The sequence below is a fragment of the Oryctolagus cuniculus genome, chromosome 1 (genome assembly GCF_964237555.1).
Source record: "Oryctolagus cuniculus chromosome 1, mOryCun1.1, whole genome shotgun sequence".
In the NCBI taxonomy this organism is placed as follows: Eukaryota; Metazoa; Chordata; class Mammalia; order Lagomorpha; family Leporidae; genus Oryctolagus; species Oryctolagus cuniculus.
Window position 1 is genome coordinate 182,361,486 of NC_091432.1, and position 17,004 is coordinate 182,378,489.

The 17,004-nt window shown below is 44.8% G+C and overlaps 1 protein-coding gene across 7 annotated transcripts in view; it reads left to right on the plus strand.

Moving 5' to 3' along the window:
* ACER2 (alkaline ceramidase 2) overlaps window positions 1-17,004 on the plus strand; it is a 49,868-nt gene that overhangs the window by 17,238 nt on the left and 15,626 nt on the right. For 5 of the 7 annotated variants that reach the window (XM_008254272.4, XM_070052853.1, XM_070052812.1 and 2 more), the window contains 3 exons: window positions 5,063-5,177; window positions 6,237-6,378; window positions 10,744-10,881. In XM_008254272.4, coding sequence (XP_008252494.1) covers window positions 5,063-5,177; window positions 6,237-6,378; window positions 10,744-10,881 — 395 coding nt within the window. The remainder of the gene's footprint in view (window positions 1-5,062; window positions 5,178-6,236; window positions 6,379-10,743; window positions 10,882-17,004) is intronic. The other 2 variants (XM_070052817.1, XM_017341005.3) reach the window with 1 other exon arrangement.

A 17,004-nucleotide genomic window follows, 5' to 3' on the forward strand; every position in this document is an offset into this window, starting at 1 on the left:
TCTTTAAAAAAATGTATTTTGGTACAAAAACTTTGAAATCCATGCATAATTTTTCATAATGCATGTTTTCTATTAATTATCCCTCATATATGTCATATTCATGTAAATGGAGAGAAAATGATTTGGAGACTGAGAGTCTAGAGCAGTAGTTCTTTCTTGGGTGGAGGGTAGAAAGGAGACTAGCTTTGTAATGTATTCCTTTTTTTACAAGGAAAGCACATTCATGTATATGTAGGGACAAAGATCAGGTTTAAGTCACCTGTGGTGTACCAATTCCATTTTTCTTCTCCATTTTCAGCTCAGTGCTCTCCCTTCATCTCTCCCCTTTTCTTGTTTTCTTGCTCTTTTTTCTATTTCTATGTTTAAAAAAAGGAAAGTCTTTGAGTTTTAAATCATATGTACACAGTTTCTGGTGAAATGCACAATTTTTAGGCACCTGTGGTTGAGTTAAGCCAAGGTCAGACTGTGCTTGTGCAGGTTGGAGATCAATTTGGGGTAATGGAAGAATGAGGCAGCCCAGCCAGCTGCCCAGTCCCTGGGTAAGTGCCTCTGTCACTTTGGACAGCTTGGAGCTCTTCTGGGCTCTTTACTCTATGACCTTATAAAACAAGGGATGATTTTGAAGGTCCTTCATTTAACTCTTATGAATGTCGGAGCTTTTAAATGATTCCATGCAAGTTAAAGGCTGTAATCATAACAATAAACAAAAGCCTGTTGTTCAGGAAGGTACGGAGACCCTTGTCCTTATTCCTCCTTTTTTTCTTGGAAAATGAGAATTGGCCATTTCCAAGATTAGAGACTAAATAATACCTGGGACATCTCAAACATTTTATCTGTATCCTCTTCCAAGGTCACCAGTAGCTTATGGCGCTCCTGTGTGGGAGAGAGAGAAAGATCACATCAGAGTGGACCAATGGGAAAAAGACACCTGTTTGTCCAGACTGGTGCCTCCCCACTAGGGATTTCAGTCCTGGGTTTTAAGCTAAGGCAGCAGCCCTGCCCCCATCCCTCCCTGGCAAAGGATCTTGTTCTCCTTTCTTATTTATCTCACACTATATTTTTCTTTCCTTTCTAAAAATTATGTCACTCCCAAGCCTTGTCCCCAGATGATGACAGAGGCAGGCTGGGAGTGGCAGGCTTTTGGCCATTGAGGTTGCCAATCCTTGTCTGTGTTCTACCTCAAGTTCTAGGGTTTGCTGAGATGTTGTATTCATTTGTGTGTCAGTGATTCCTTAGCTTAGGTCTGGGAAAGCCCTTCTGTCCTTCCTACTTGAGTTCAGTTCAGGCTCCCACTCTCATGGTTCCATTGAGGCCTCCTCTAGTACCGTCCAGCATGGGTGACCAGTGCTTTCCAGATTTTTATCTACTACCCCATCGACTATTTTTAATGTTCTTTTTGCAACCTTTTTTTGTGGACCCATCATTCTCTCCCTGTGAGTGTTGCTCATTTAGACTTAGCTGTTGTTTTCAGATTCTGTGCACTTCTTCTGCATGCACTGTCCTGTCCTCACTCCAAAATTAGAGATCAGACGTGAGAAGCTGAGTGACCTTACCACTTCACACTTTCTAAGATGGCTTTAATTTCAAAACCAGAGAGAGAGAGAGAGAGAGAGAGAACACAAAATATAAGGTTGTGGAGAAATTAGAACCCTTGAATATTGCTGGTGAGAATGTAAAAAACTGCCTTGGTGGAAAACAGTTTGGTGGTTCCTCTATAAGTAAAACAGAATTACCCTATCACCCAGCAAACATTAATGGATGAAGAGACACACAAACTATGGTATACTTGTGAAATGGAACATTACTCAACCATACAAAGGAACTAGTATTGGTACATGTTACAGCACGGATTCCCCAGAACCATGCTGGGCAGGTCATTTGGCTGAGTGGTTCGGATGTCTGCGTCCCCTGTCCAAGTGCCTCAGTTTGAGTCCTGCTTTGTTTCCAGTTCTGCTTCCTGCTGGTGTGCAGGTGGTGACTCAGGTGCTTGGGTCCCTGCCATACACAGGAGAGACCTGGATGGGGCCGTGCGCTCCTGGCTTTTGCTTGGCACAGCCCCAGCTGTTGCTGGTATTTGAAGAGTGAACCAGAGTTTAGAAGATCTCTGTTTGCCTTTTGCCATTCAAATAACATGAAAACAAATAAATAAAAAATAAAGCTTAAGAAGGAAAAAAGTTGTTTATTTAAAAAATTATGCTAGGTAAAAGAAGCCAGACACAAAAGGGCACTTGAGGCGTGATTCCACTCGTGAAATATCCAGAATAGGTAGTCACAGGGACAAAAAGCAGATTGGTGCTTGCCGGGGGCTGGGGAGGGACAAATGGGGATTCATTGCTTACTGGGAAAAAGGTTTCTGTTTAGGGTGATGATAACATTTTGAAACTAGATAGAAATGATTGCTGTACATTATGAATATACTAAGTGCCACCGAGTTGTGTACTTTAAATGGCTTATTTTATGTTCTGTGAGTTTTACTTCAATTAAAAAATTCAAGAAACATGAGTCCTTAAAAATAGCCAAAACCAAATAATTTTTAAAAAGATTTATTTATTTACTTGAAAGGCAGAGTTATAGAGAGAGGGAGAGACAAAGAGAGAGAGATCTTGTATCTTCTGGTTCACTCCCCAAATGGTTGAAGTTGGGCCAATCCCGAGCCAGGAATCAGAAGCTTCATCCAGGTCTCCCAAAGTGTATGCAGGGGCCCAAGGACTTGGGTTATTCTCCACTGCTTTCCCAGGCTCATTCTGATCTGCACTCTGGATTGGAACTGGAGCAGTCAGGACTCAAACTGGTGCCCAGATGGGATGCCAGTGTTGCAGCCCATGGCTTTAACCTGCTATACCACAGCACTGGAACCCTCACCCCAAATTAATTTTTAAAAAGTAGGAAGGTGCTTCGAGAGTTCCTGCTATATGTGTGAAATTTATACTGAATCTCAAAGCCTTGGTATGAGCAGTAGGATGTCGAATATCTCAGTAGTGATATTTTGATAGTGATTATTTATTTGAATGAAAATATTTTTGAATATTTTGCATTAAATGAGATATATTAATGAATTTTAAAAAGATTTTTATTTATATTTAAAAGACAGAGTTACCGAGAGGCAGAGGCAGAGAGAGAGAGAGAGAGAGAGAGAGAGGTCTTCCATCCACTGGTTCACACCCCAGATGGCTACAACAGCTGGAGCTGTGCCGATTCAGTCAGGAACCAGGAGCTTCCTCCCTTTTCCCATGCAGGTGCAGAAGCCCAAGCACTTGACTCATCCTCCACTGCCTTCCCAGGCCATAGCAGAGAGCTGGATCAGAAATGGAGCAGCCAGGACTCAAACCGGAGACCACGTGGGATGCCAGCATGGCAGGCAGCAGCCTCACCTGCTACACCACAGTGCTGGCCCCTTAATGAATTTTTCAAAAATATTTATTTTATTTGAAAGGCAGAGTTATAGAGAGGCAGAGGCAGAGAGAAAGTCTTCCATCTGCTGGTTCACTCCCCAGATGGTCGCAAAGGCCGGAGCCACACCAATCGAAAGCCAGGAGCCAGGAGCTTCCTCCAGGTCTCCCACACGGGTGCAGGGGCCCCAGCACTGGGGCCATCTTCCAGGCCTTAGCAGAGAGCTGGATTGGAAGTGGAGCAGCTGGGACTTGATCTGGTGCCCATATGGGATGCCGGCATTGCAGGCAGTGGCTTTATCTGCTTTGCCACAGTGCCAGCCCCATCCCTTAATAAATTTTTAAAGTGCTGAATGGCCACTGGAGATATAACAGGCTTAAATCCACAGAAACTGCAAAATAAAATATATTTAATTCATTACTTTAAAACATTTTTAAAATTTATTAGAGAGGTGAGGTAGAGAGATGGTGAGAAAGAGAGAGAGAGAGAGAGAGATCCTATTCATTGGTTCACTCCCCAGATGCCCACAGGGCTGGGCTGGGGCTCAGGCTGGGACCTGGGAACACAAGCCAGGCCTCCCACTTGGGTGGCAGGAACTCTATTACTTGAATTATCACTGCTTTCTCTTGAGGTCTGCTTTAGCAGGCATTGAATCCACGTACTGTGATATGGGATGTGGGTGTCGTACCCACAAGCTAAATCCTGACTCTCGGTATCATTTTAAAGGTGAGAAGGAACCTACAAATTTGATCTTTACTTTGGATTAGGGTCGGGGCGACCACAAGGGAAACTAGGGAGAATTCTCTTCCTCTCTCTCTCTCTTTTTAAAAAGTATTTGTTTACGTATTGTGTTTGAAAGCAGAGTTACAGAGAGAAAGAGAGAGAGAGAGAGAGGAAGAGAGAGAGAAATATCTTCCTTCTGCTGGTTCACTTCCCAAATGGCTGCAACTATGAGGCCTGGGCCAGGTTGAAGCCAGGAGCCAGGAGCTTCTTCCGGGTCTCCCACGCGGGTGTAGGGGCCCAAGGACTTGGGCCATCTTCGGCTGCTTTCCCAGGCACATTAGCAGGGAGCTGGATCGAAAGTGGAGCAGCCAGGATTGGAACTGGCACCCATGTGGGATGCCTGTGCGGCAGGCCGTGGCTTAACCCACTGCGCTACAGCGGCAGCCCCAAGAATTCTCTTGGTGTGGGTCCGGAAGCAAAGACTGGTTTTGCTGGCAGAAGATTCTTGGGAGCTGGAAAGCAACCAGTTCTTTTCACCCTTTCATTAAATTATTATTATTATTTTTACCATCATTTAGTATAGACATTGTCATTAAAGATGTAGCTGTGAGTAAATTAGGATGCTTCATAGTTAATCTTTACAGAAAACCAGTAAGAATTCTTGGTTCTGAGAATCAGAGAGGAGCCTTGACAGCTCCCACGGCCTACAGTGTTTTTATAGCTGCTTCTGCCATCCAAGAGGCAACAAGGAGCACCCGCCTCCCTTGGTCATTAAAGAGATGTTCCGTTTTCCTGGTTGTGTATCTGCAGTCAGAAAGCGTCACAAGAGCTTGAGCAAAACATAGGCCACATTCCTCCCGGTTTGTAAGGGACACCCTTGGAACAGGTTGCTTTATTTTTTGCCCCTTTACTTGACATTCATTTTCCCGTTTTGCGTTTTTCCCCTCAGATCAGCAACGTCTTGTTTTTCATTTTACCGCCCATCTGCATGTGCTTGTTTCGTCAGTATGCAACATGCTTCAACAGTGGCATCTACTTAATCTGGACTCTTTTAGTTGTGGTGGGTAAGTGGACTCATCTGGGAACAGGGACTGAAAGGGAGGAAATGGGATTCCGCACACTTCCTGTCCCCTTTGAACACAATGTTTTGTAAACTAAAGTCACTCTGACGTCTTAGCAAGCTTTGTCACTTGTCTGACGCCAGGCGAAGGCCTCCGAGTGACAGCAAGGCTGACCGTAGTTATCATGTGATTGCTTTTGAGACCGTATCTGTGTGCTAGCTGGTGGTGGTGTAGCAGTGAAGTGTTCTGAGAACGTCTGAGGAAGTCATGGGAAACAACTGAACTCTGATGAGACTGTGATAGCTAATGCGCTTACATTAAAAAGTGTAAATGTTTGATCCCTTATTGTGCTGTGGGATACTTGTGCAATTTCCATTTCTACTCATAGGCAGGTTAGGAATTTTTAACAGTGAGAGAATGTTGCCTTTTATCTACTGCTTGTTTCCATGAAGCCACAGTGGATAAAGACAGAGGGTGTTTAACGGAGGAATTATTATTATTTTTTTTTTCTGGAAGGGGTACCTTTACTAAGTTAGAAAACTTTGGCAAATCAATACAGTACTCAGTGTAGCACAATCGCATTTTCTGTTGGAGTCATATTCGTAGTGCTAAATGTTCACTCCAAAATATCATTTAAGTACCAAATCAAAACACTGGCTTCTCGGAAGAGCAAGTTATTTTACACAAATGAACGTCTTTAAAACTGTAGAGTCTCTCGGTGAATTCCCTCCTGCAGGCTGCTGGATCCACAGCGTGGCGCAGCACTGTGCTCAGGCTTGGTCCACAGTGGGCGGAGCTCCAGTGTAGACGCCTTCAGTGTAGACACCAACGGAGGAATTATTAACGTGGTGATCTTGGGCCTTACTTAAAATCCTCTTTCTGGACTTGAGGTCTCCATGCCTGAGCAGTGTTTCTCCCTCCAGATTTCTTTTTTTCAGACGGAGGGAGTGATTTGCTGATGCTGACAGCAGATGGTGAAAGGGCTTTCCTTAAGCGCTGTATGGAATTGTGGGTCTGTTCTCCTTGTGGTGATCTCTTTTTTTTGGTTGTAATCGATTCTAGGAATCGGATCCGTCTACTTCCATGCAACTCTTAGTTTCCTGGGCCAGATGCTTGATGAACTTGCAATCCTCTGGGTTCTGATGTGTGCCCTAGCCATGTGGTTCCCCAGACGGTATCTACCAAAGATCTTTCGGAATGACAGGTAAGCTTGTGCCAAACATTTCTACATTTACCGCAAGGTGCAGTATCTGATATGATGATGTACAGCTTGAGAAAAACAGTACGTGATGGAACTCAGCCCATGATGAGCTCATCATATACTTGTCTGGTATCCACTGGTTGTTTTTAGGATCCAACAGCATAAATACACTGGCAGATAAAAGAGAGAAATTTAATAGTGCTTGGGGAAGAAGTTATGTAGCAGCAGGAACAAAAAGTCAAATATCTGCTGTGGTTGATATGAGCAAGAGTGGGAAGACTTCCACCAGGGAGAAAGATTGGATAGTTCAAAGACCTTGGGACATACACTCATGTTAAAGGTTATTAATAATTTCATGGAAAAAAGAACAAAGAGCTATTATAGGCTTATTGCCTTCATCTTAAAGGTATTCAGCCATATGGGAGACAACAATGAAGTTCCTGGCTTCCGACTGCCTGTTCACTTCCAATGTGAACCAATGGATGGAAAGTCTCTTTCTCTCTCTTTCTGTAACTCTGCCTTTCAAATAAATAAATAAATCTTTTTTTTTTTTTAAAGATCTTTTTCCTATTGTGCTTTTGATGAGTTTTGCCTCTTTAAAATCTAGGGACAGCCCTCAGTTTATAATCCACTTCATTTTTGAATCCTAAGTAGGAAGAAACCAGACTAGGATCTGCTTGTATTGCTAGCACATTTTCTGGATCACTTGGGGCCCCCTTGATGCCTTACTTATGAAATGTCAGGATTGGACTAGCCCTCTGTGGCCCCTTCTAGAGCCTGATGCTGCCGTGCTATGACTGTCAGGGGCTGGCTGTGCTAAACAGGCTATGTTTGGGTCCTAAAGGGTGGTTTAAAGCAATGGATTTTAACCGGGAGCATTTCCACTTCTTGAGGGACATCTGGAAAGTCTATGGACATGTTTTTTGGGGTTCACTCTGTTGGGATTTTTTAATCATCCACGAGTTTCTTTTCAGTTCAGAAGCGTAAAAAGGGGATTGCCAAATATTTGATATAAAGATGAGGAGGCATAATGTCTGAAAGGCTTGAAAGCATTGTTGTAAAGAATGGCTGATGATGACAACAATGATAGCTATTATAACAATCTCGTGATGATGCTATAGGGTTGGTAGATTTTTCTTTCTTTCTTTCTTTTTTGAAGATTTATTTATTTACTTGAAAGTCGGAGTTACACAGAGAAGAGGCAGAGAGAGATAGAGAGAGAGAGAGAGAGAGAGAGAGGTCTTCCATCCGATGGTTCACTCCCCAATTGGCTTCAATGGCCAGAGCTGCGCCTATCCAAAGCCAGGAGCCAGGAGCTTCTTCCGGGTCTCCCACGCGGGTGCAGGGGCCCAAGGACTTGGGTCATCTTCTACTGCTTTACCAGGCCATAGCAGAGAGCTGGATCGGAAGAGGAGCAGCTGGGTCTTGAACCCATGTCCATATGCCATATAAGATGCCGGCGCTTCAGGCCAGGGTGTTAACCCACTGCGCCACAGTGCCAGCCCCAGATTTTTCTTAAAATTAAGATTTTGGTGTGGAGAATACAGGAGGAAGGTGCTCTGAGAGTCCTCCAACCTTGTGCTCCAGTCTGAGACTGGAAAGTGCAAAACAGGCCCCGAGACTGCGGGAGGGCTTGCCTGTCATCACCATCCAGGAAACAGCCTGTCAGGATCCTTTGCTCCTGATGTTTCCAGCTCTCTTCCATCCACGGCCTCTGGTGAGTGTAGGAGCCGTGGGGCTGGCCGGCTTCTGCTGGCTACACAGCTTCTGTTTACTTCTGCTGGTTGCAGAATCACGTGCTCACAGGATGTCCTTGTTGGCCAGCACATTCCTCCGTACCCTGTGGACCCGATGTGGGGAGGTGTCTGCAGATGGCCTCCCTAAAGAAAGCAAGTTTCATCAAGCTAGCTGCCTTTCAACTATTTGGCAATACCATGCAGAGCTTTTAAGGACTGCAATACAAGTTCAGTCAGATTCTCGCCAGAGTGTGATATCACTAATAGTAGTGTCTTGTGAAATAGTCTTTATTCTCCACGTGATAAAGATAATGGTAATAGAGGACTTTTTCAGCACATAACAGGTACCAGGCACTGTGTTAAGCACTCTTAGTGCTTACAAGAATACCATGAGGCAGGGTGTTTTTATTTTCACATGGGGTAGGTTTAAAGAGTAAGGTTACTTGCCAAAAGTCCCACAACTATGAAGCGGTAGGGACAAATTTGACCTCACAGCTGGATAACTGAAACACCAATGCTTTAAAAAAAATATTAGAGAGGCTGGCACCTTGGTGCAGTAGGTTAATCCTCCCCCTGAGGCACCGGCATCCCATATGGGCACCGGTTCTAGTCCCGGCTGCTCCTCCTCCAATCCAGCTCTCTGCTGTGGCCTGGGGAGGCAGTGGAGGATGGCCCAGGTCTTTGGGCCCCTGCACCCACGTGGGAGACTGGGAAGAAGTACCTGGCTCCTGGCTTCGGATTGGCGCGGCACTGGCCGTGGCGGCCATTTGGGGAGTGAACCAACGGAAGGAAGACCTTTCTTTCTGTCTCTGCCTCTCACTGTCTGTAACTCTGCCTCTCAAATAAATAAATAAATAAATAATATTAGAGAGAGAGAGAGAGATGAGAGCATGCCCATTTACTTTATCATTCCTCAAATGCCTGCAATAGCTAGGCTGGGCTTGGGTGAAGCCAAGAGCGAGGAACTCAGTCCAGGGCTCCTATATAGGTGACAAGAACCTAACGACTTGTGCCATCACTGTCTGCCTCTGCAGGAAGCTAGTCAGTAGATGAATCCAGGCTCTCTGATATAGAAGGCTGACATCCTAATGCTGGTCTAAATGCCTGTCCCCAAAGCCTGTGCTTTCAATCACTGGGTTACTTTCTCCTACCTGTGCCTGAATCCTTGGTCATTTGGTACGTGGAAGTGATGCACTTTTCTGAACATTTTTCTGCAATTGGAAAAGTCAAATAGCCTTGGCATGTGTCACAGAACCTCATACCCAGTGAAAGAGTTATTGTGGGTCTCCAGGGGCCATGAGCATGATGGCTGTGAGCTGTTACCCCCCTCAGCCAGAGCAGGGAGCCTTTCATCCGGTAGCTGAAGAAGGCCAGCCAAGGCCAGGAGAAAAACATAATTCTCCTGAGGATTTGCTGCCTGGATCCTTTCCCATATATATTTTTTCCTCTGCTAGAAGTTCAGGGCTACAATGCCTATTCATTCCAGTCAGACAGTTGGCAGCTTGATCAATGATTTCCTGTGCCTTGATGATAAATGGTTTTCCTATTTAAGAGATAAATTTGTATCCTGAAGGTTCAGTGCCCCTTGATTTGTTTATAATGGAATTTCATTCAAATTAGTTTCCTAGCTATGACCTGTTCCAGGGCTCTTGTCCAAAATAAACTGTGTTAAGGCAGAATAACAGAAACTTCAGGAAAGTCACGTGCTGCTAAGTTTCAGTCATAGGTGAGGCCTTAGAGACCCTCTCATCAAACCTTGTTTCATAGATAAGGAAGTGGGGTCCCCGAGAGAGAAGAAGGCCATGTCCAGGATCACGTCGCCACTGGCCTCTTCCCACGGAAATGACCTCCCAGGAGGGGTGTGAGGAGAGTTCCAGTGGTTTTTCTGAGATTGGCCATGTCTGAAACTTGTCAACACAGATTTAGTGTGCACTAGACTGGTGGCTTGTTAGAAAATAGAGATGCTGGTAAGATTTTTCCTCAAACTTTTAGTTTCATGCTCTAGACACATACTCACAGGACTTTTTTTTTCCTTGCAAGTCAGGAAGCTTTTTGGCTTGTTAAAGCCTCTGTCTTACTTACAAAAGTCAGATGTGCTCCTTTTCTAGAATAGAGGTTGGCAAGCCACGTCCTGCGGACCATGGACCAAATGGATCCTGTTTTTGCAAATCCAGTTTTATTGGCACTGCCATGCCCATTTGTTTACTTATCGTCTACCGTGGCAGAGTTGAAGTAGCTGCAGCAGAGACCTTAGGCCCTGCAAAACCTAGGATACTCACTATCTGACCCTTACAGAGAAGATTTGCCCAAACCCAGTCATAGAACGTCTGAAAAAAAATACAGAAAAATGACACTAAGAAAATGGTTATCTGTATCTTACCTCCAGAGACTTAGATTGGTTCTAGTGTTACTTATGATGAAATATTTTGGGAATCACTGATAACTTCCCAAGAATAAATTCCTAGAAGTAGAATTGATGAGCCAGTGAATAATGTGAATGGTTTTTTGACCCTTGGTACTTAGTGCAGAATTTATTTTCAGCATGCATGACTGGCACTGCCTACACCTTGCCAGCATCAAACAAATAAAAACTCCTTTGCTAATGGGTTTGGTTTTACTTCCTTGGTTTCAGGGGCAGGTTCAAGGCGGTGGTCTGTGTCCTGTCTGCGGTTACAACGTGCCTGGCATTTGTCAAGCCTGCCATCAACAACATCTCTCTGATGACCCTGGGGGTTCCTTGCACCGCACTGCTCATTGCAGAGCTAAGGAGGTGGGTGTCATCATTCACCCTTTGAGCTGTCCCTGCGATGGCTCCTTTACTACCCTCGAGGGTGGAAGAGGAATTTTGTTATTTATGAGGAGTTGGTACCTGACTGCTGGATTGGATACAGATTCGATGGTTTGTTTCAAAATCTTAATGATCTCATTTTCAGAAGGAGAGGAGCAGCTGTTTGGTGGATGCAGTTTGTCCCAGTGAGTGAAAGCTAGCTTACCAGAAACATCTCAGTGCATAGACCAACTGCCTGGACTTAATTCTGTAGAAAGGAGAATAGCTTTACCCATATGACAGAAATAAAGATAACTCCTAAAGAAGTTATTGCATTCACACACAGAGGGAAAAGGGGCAGGGGGCAGGGAAAGTGAATTTGTCTATACAAGGAAGCATCACTTCAAGTGGACTATTGTTGACAGATCCTTTCTCAGAGGCTTGATGTCTTTATAAGCTGTTAGGTAAAGCCTTTGCTATTTGTGTTAGCATTTTTCTTTGAGAAGTTGTATACACAGAGATCAGATTGACATCCAGAAGCATTTCATACTTGTGTGTATATGACTGTTTTCTAGCCACAACTAAATGCATCTGATCACTGTCCTTATTTTAATTCTCTTTGAAGATACTGCTTTTTTCCTCATAGCTGCATTTTGATTCATGATTTTTCTCATCGCTATGGCTCTTGGTTGTCTTAATGAGTTTTGTCTCCCTTTGTGTGATAGTTGCTTGTGTAATGTGTTAAGTCAGCTTTTTCCCTTCTTTTTGTTTTGAGAAGCAACATACATTTCTTTCCCATTGTTTTGCCTCTGGGAGTTGCTTTGATTGTCAGCCATAACAGGCAGGGTCAAAGGTGGCTGCAGAGATATTTGAACTTGTAGTGTGCAGCTGAAGGATGCTGTCAGGTCTCCTCTAGGCTTCTTGGAGTAGCCATCAAGGATTAGGGATGTTAAGAGACCTGTTTTGGAATAGGCTGAAGTTGGCAGTGAGTCCTTTTAATACCTTGAGTTAAAAAAAAAAATCTACTTTCTACTTCATCACTTGTTATATTACTTGTTGGAGCCAGAAGGGTTCTTAGCAACCTCAAATCTGCCTACTTGCTTGTTTACTTACTCAACAAGTGCTTGTTGAGTTCTTAGCACTAGCTACGTGGTTCTTGATGGGGACTCCTTAGAATGTCTCAGGAAGTGCGTTTGCAAGTCCGTGTGCTAGCTCTGCTCAGGCAAAGCTTGAGGTTTTGGAGGTCTAGGAGTGGGGCTAGACGTCTGTAGATTTAAAAAAACTCAAAAACCTTGTTATGTGGGGCCAAGGTTAGGGTAGAGGCGGAGTGGGGATGTAAGGGGATAGTAGGGAAAAAGAAGGAGGGACAGGCTGCTAAGCTGGTAAGGGACTTCTTTTTGGGGTGTTGGGAAATTTATAAAATTAGATTGTGGTGGGGCTGGTGCTGCGGTGCAGCAAGGTAAGCACCTGCTTATGATGCAGTCATCCCTTGTAAGAGCTCCTGTTCAAGTCCTGGCTCATCCACTTCCAATCCAGCTGCCTGCTAATGTGCCCAGGAAAGCAGGAGAATACGGCCCAAGTACTTGGGCCCATGTCACCCATATGGGAGACCCAGGTGGAGTTGGAAAAGGAGCAGCCGGAACTCGAAAGGGCGCCCATATGGGATGCCAGTGCCACAGGTAGAGGCTTAGCCTACTATGCCACGGAGCCGGGCCCCACTCCTTTGCTTTTCTTAAGGTAGGCATTCTCCAACATTGTGTCTTTAGCTCCAGGGTCCTCTCCCTTTTTTATCTGAGAGAGAGAGAGAGAGAGAGAGAGAGAGCTCCCATCCATGGGTTCACTCTCCAAATGTCCATAATGACCAAGACTGGGTCAGGCTGAAGCTGGGCACTGGAAATTCAATCCAGGTCTCCTACATGTGTGGCAGGAACCCAATTACTTGAGTCAAAATCTGGTGCTTCCCAGAGTGTGCATTAGCAGGAAGTTAGAACTGGGAGTGGAATTGGGACTCAAATCTAGGTCCTGTAATATGAGATTCAGGCTCCCAACTTGTGTCTTAACTGTTAAACCAAATGCCTGGCTCCATACCCTTTTTGCCCCGCCTGTCTCTTATTATACCTCCATGACTCCTTCTCCAATCACATTTTGAAGATCCCAGATTATTTTAATGGTGTCACTATTTTCCATGTCCATTAGACTAGAAGCCCTACAGTCATCATTGGATCTGTCACATCCTGTCACTTCAATTGATTGCTAGATTTCATAAGGTCACCCTCTGAAATATCTCATTTGTCACCCCATCCCATTTCTATTGTTCCAACCTCATACCACTCCATTGGACCATTGCATTCTTTTTTAAAGATTTATTTATTTATTTGAAAGCCAGAGTTACACACAGAGAGAAGGAGATGCAGAGAGAGAGAAAGGGAGAGGTCAGTCTTCCATGCTTTGGTTCACTTCCCAAATATCTGCAACAACCAGGGCTGGGCCAAGCCAAAACCAGAGCCCAGAACTCAGTCTGAGTCTCCTGTATGGATGGCAGATGCCCAAGCACTTGATCCATCACCTGCTACTTCCTGGGATACATTAACAGGAAGCTGGATTGGAAGCAGAGAAGTGAGGACTTGAACTGACCCTCCAATATGGGATGCAAGCATTGCATGTGGGTGGCATAATCTGCTATGTCACAGTGCTTGTTTTTCCATACCTTTTTCTTTCTTTCTTTTTTTTTTTTTTTGAAATGCAGAGCAATGGGTAGTGGTAGGGGGTGGAGTGCAAAGAGGAATATTTTTTCTGTTGGTTTACTCTCCAAATGTCCACAACAGCTGGGGCTGGGCCAGGCTGAACTAGGAGCCCAGAACTTAATCTGGGTCTCCCATGTGGATGGCAGGGGCCCTAGAACTTGGGCGATCTGCTGCCTTCCCAGGTGTGTTAACATGGAGCTGTATCAGAAGTGGAGCATCCAGGACTCAAACCAGCACTCTGATATGGGATGGAAGCATCACAAGCTACAGGTTGACTCTACCTGCTGTGTCACAGTGCCTACTCTCGCCACCCCCCCCCCTTTTTAATATGACATTTCTGCAAGGTTTGCTAAATCAGCCTAAAGAGAGATATATAACTCTTCCTATTTTATCCTCTTCTTAGGCTCTTACCTTTGTTATCGAATTTCCCCAAACATGCCTTTGGTGGTGATGTTAGTTGAATTGAATTTTTTTCCATGGTGATCATGTACCTTGAGGGATGGTCTCATGAGGCTTTGGCATGTTTGCATCTTCCTGTAGCCAACCCTGGATTTTGACAAATATTGAAGCTTTTCCAGAAAACAAATTGAATTATTGGTGAAGACATCTGAAATGGATTTGCCTTTGTAGTGATCAGTGCAGTGGTGCTGGATGATATGAAGCCTCTAGTGAATAGGGTGTTCTGGATTCAGCTGTGTTTCTTGAGAATTTCATGCACTCATTATTTTTAACTCTTGAGTCTAATAATATGTTTTAAGTTATGATTTTGTTAAAAATTGATTAAGAAAAGGGAAATAATTTAAATTCACAATAACCAAACAAGTGAAAATGGAGGACAGATGGTTAGGACAGATTATTATACAGTTTAAATAAATTCTACTTCACAATTGTGATCTTAATACAGGGAAATATGTATCTCCTTAATACTTTTATAAATAATTACAAAGGAAATAATTTGTTCTTTTTTTAAGATTTATTTATTTATTTGAAAGAGCTACACACAGAGAGAAGGGGAGGCAGAGAGAGAGGTCTTCCATCTGCTGGTTCACTCCCCAGTTGGCCACAATGACTGGAGCTGTGCTGATCTGAAGCCAGGAGCCAGGAGCTTCCTCTGGATCTCTCATACAGGTGTAGGGGCCCACGGACTTGGGCCATCTTTCACTGCTTTTCCAGGCCATAGCAGAGAGCTGGATCGGAAATGGAGCAGCCAGGACTCGAACCAGCACCCATATGGGATGCCAGCACCACAGGTGGTGGCTTTACTTGCTACGCCACAGTGCCAGCTCCTGTTCTTTTTTTTTTTTTTTTTTTTTTTTTTGACAGGCAGAGTGGACAGTGAGAGAGAGAGACAGAGAGAGAAAGGTCTTCCTTTGCCGCTGGTTCACCCTCCAATGGCCGCCGCTGCAGCCGACGCACCGCGCTGATCCTGGCAGGAGCCAGGAGCCAGGTGCTTTTCCTGGTCTCCCATGGGGTGCAGGGCCCAAGCACCTGGGCCATCCTCCACTGCACTCCCTGGCCATAGCAGAGAGCTGGCCTGGAAGAGGGGCAACCGGGACAGAATCCGGCGCCCCAACTGGGACTAGAACCCGGTGTGCCGGCGCCGCAAGGTGGAGGATTAGCCTATTGAGCCACGGCGCCGGCTTTCCTGTTCTTTTTTTAAAAAAGATTTATTTTGTTTATTTGAAGGAGTTACAGAGGGAAATAGAGATAGAGATAGAGAGAAGTCTTCTATCCGTTGGTTCACTCTCCAAATGCCCACAACTGCTGGAGCTGAGCTGATCCAAAGCCAGGAGCCAAGAGCTTCCTCCAGGTCTCCCACATGAGTACAGGGGCCCAAGGAGTTGGGCCATCCTTAGCTACTTTCCTAGGTGCATTAGCAGGGAGCTGGATGGGAAGTGGAGCAGCCTGGATTCAAACTGGCACCCAGATGGGATGCTGGTGCTGCAGGCTGGGGCTTTAACCTGCTGTGCCACAGCACCAGCCCCATCGTTTCTGTTCTATACTTGAAATGTTTTGTCCTGGAAAAGCTGGGCATTACTGCAGCTAATTGGCCTTCATCATCACATCAACAAATTGCAGCATCCTGGCAAGTCCCCCTTCCTCCATCTGGGTTTGGTCTTTCTACCACTGATGGGTCCCTCTGCTCCCCTGTACCTGTTTTGCTTCCATTGTTGTCTATATCCCTCCCTCTCTCAACGGTTCCTCCTATGAGCTTGTAGACATGGTGGAGCCTTTTCCAACTCTTCTAACATCCAGCCTTGATTCAACCCACATCCATCTCCAGCTACCACCCTTTGTCTCCCTAGTACAACACAGCCAATCTTCTCATTTTTTAAAAAAAATTTATTTATTTATTTATTTATTAGAGAGAGAGTGAGTGAGCTATCTTCTATCCACTAGTTCACTCCCCAAATGGCTGCAACCGCCGGATCGAAGCCAGGAGCCAGGAGCTTCATCTGAGTCTCCCATGTGGGTATAGAGGCCTGAGTACTTGGGTCGTCCTCTACTGCTTTCATCAGAGGAAAGCTGGATAGGAAGTGGAGCATCTGGGATGCCACGCCTGCTATGTCACAACACTGGCCCCTGGCAGCCAAACTCCTTTAAAAAAAAACAAAACAAAACCTGTCTCTATCCCTTTCCTTTCATTTACTCCTCAACCCACTCCAGTCTGGCTTCTTCTGCCACTTTGCTACTTGAACCCTTTGCTATGGTTTGAACATTATTTGACCCCTCATCTCATGAGGATTTAAAAATTCTAAAGTTGAGAGTTAATGGTTCTCAGGTGGCACTGTTGATAAGTGATAGAATCTTAAGAAGGCAAGACCTGAGTGGAAGGTCCTTAGGTCCCTGACGGTGTGCCCTTGGAAGGTAGTTCTTGTGACAAGATCCTTATAAAAGCCCGAGTTTGGGCCAAAACATTCTCTGCTTCCTGGTTTATCACATGAACCTTCCTCTGCCTGTGCTCTGCCTTTCCAACTTGCTGCCCTCACCAGAGGCCAAATAGGGCCACTTAATCTTGGACTTGAACTTCCAAAACTGTGAGGTAAATAAATGTCTTTTCTTTACAAAGTTCATTCCCAAATATTTATTTTGTTGCAGTAGTGAGAAGCTGACTAGCATGCTCTTCTTGGTGTCTTGTACATCCATTGATCAGTTTTCATTTCTCCTGTATCCTGTATGTTGTTCTCTCAGCTGTTTGCACAATTATCCCCTCTCCCCACATCTTTGACAGGTTCCCTTGGGTGCTTCCTATGATACCACATCCTCCTGGTTTTCCTGCCAACTCTTTTCAGTCTGTCATGTAGACTCCTTCTTTTCTATGTGGCTTTGTACGCAGTGATCCCTTAAGGTATGCCCTTAGCTCTCTGTGGTCTGAGAATTG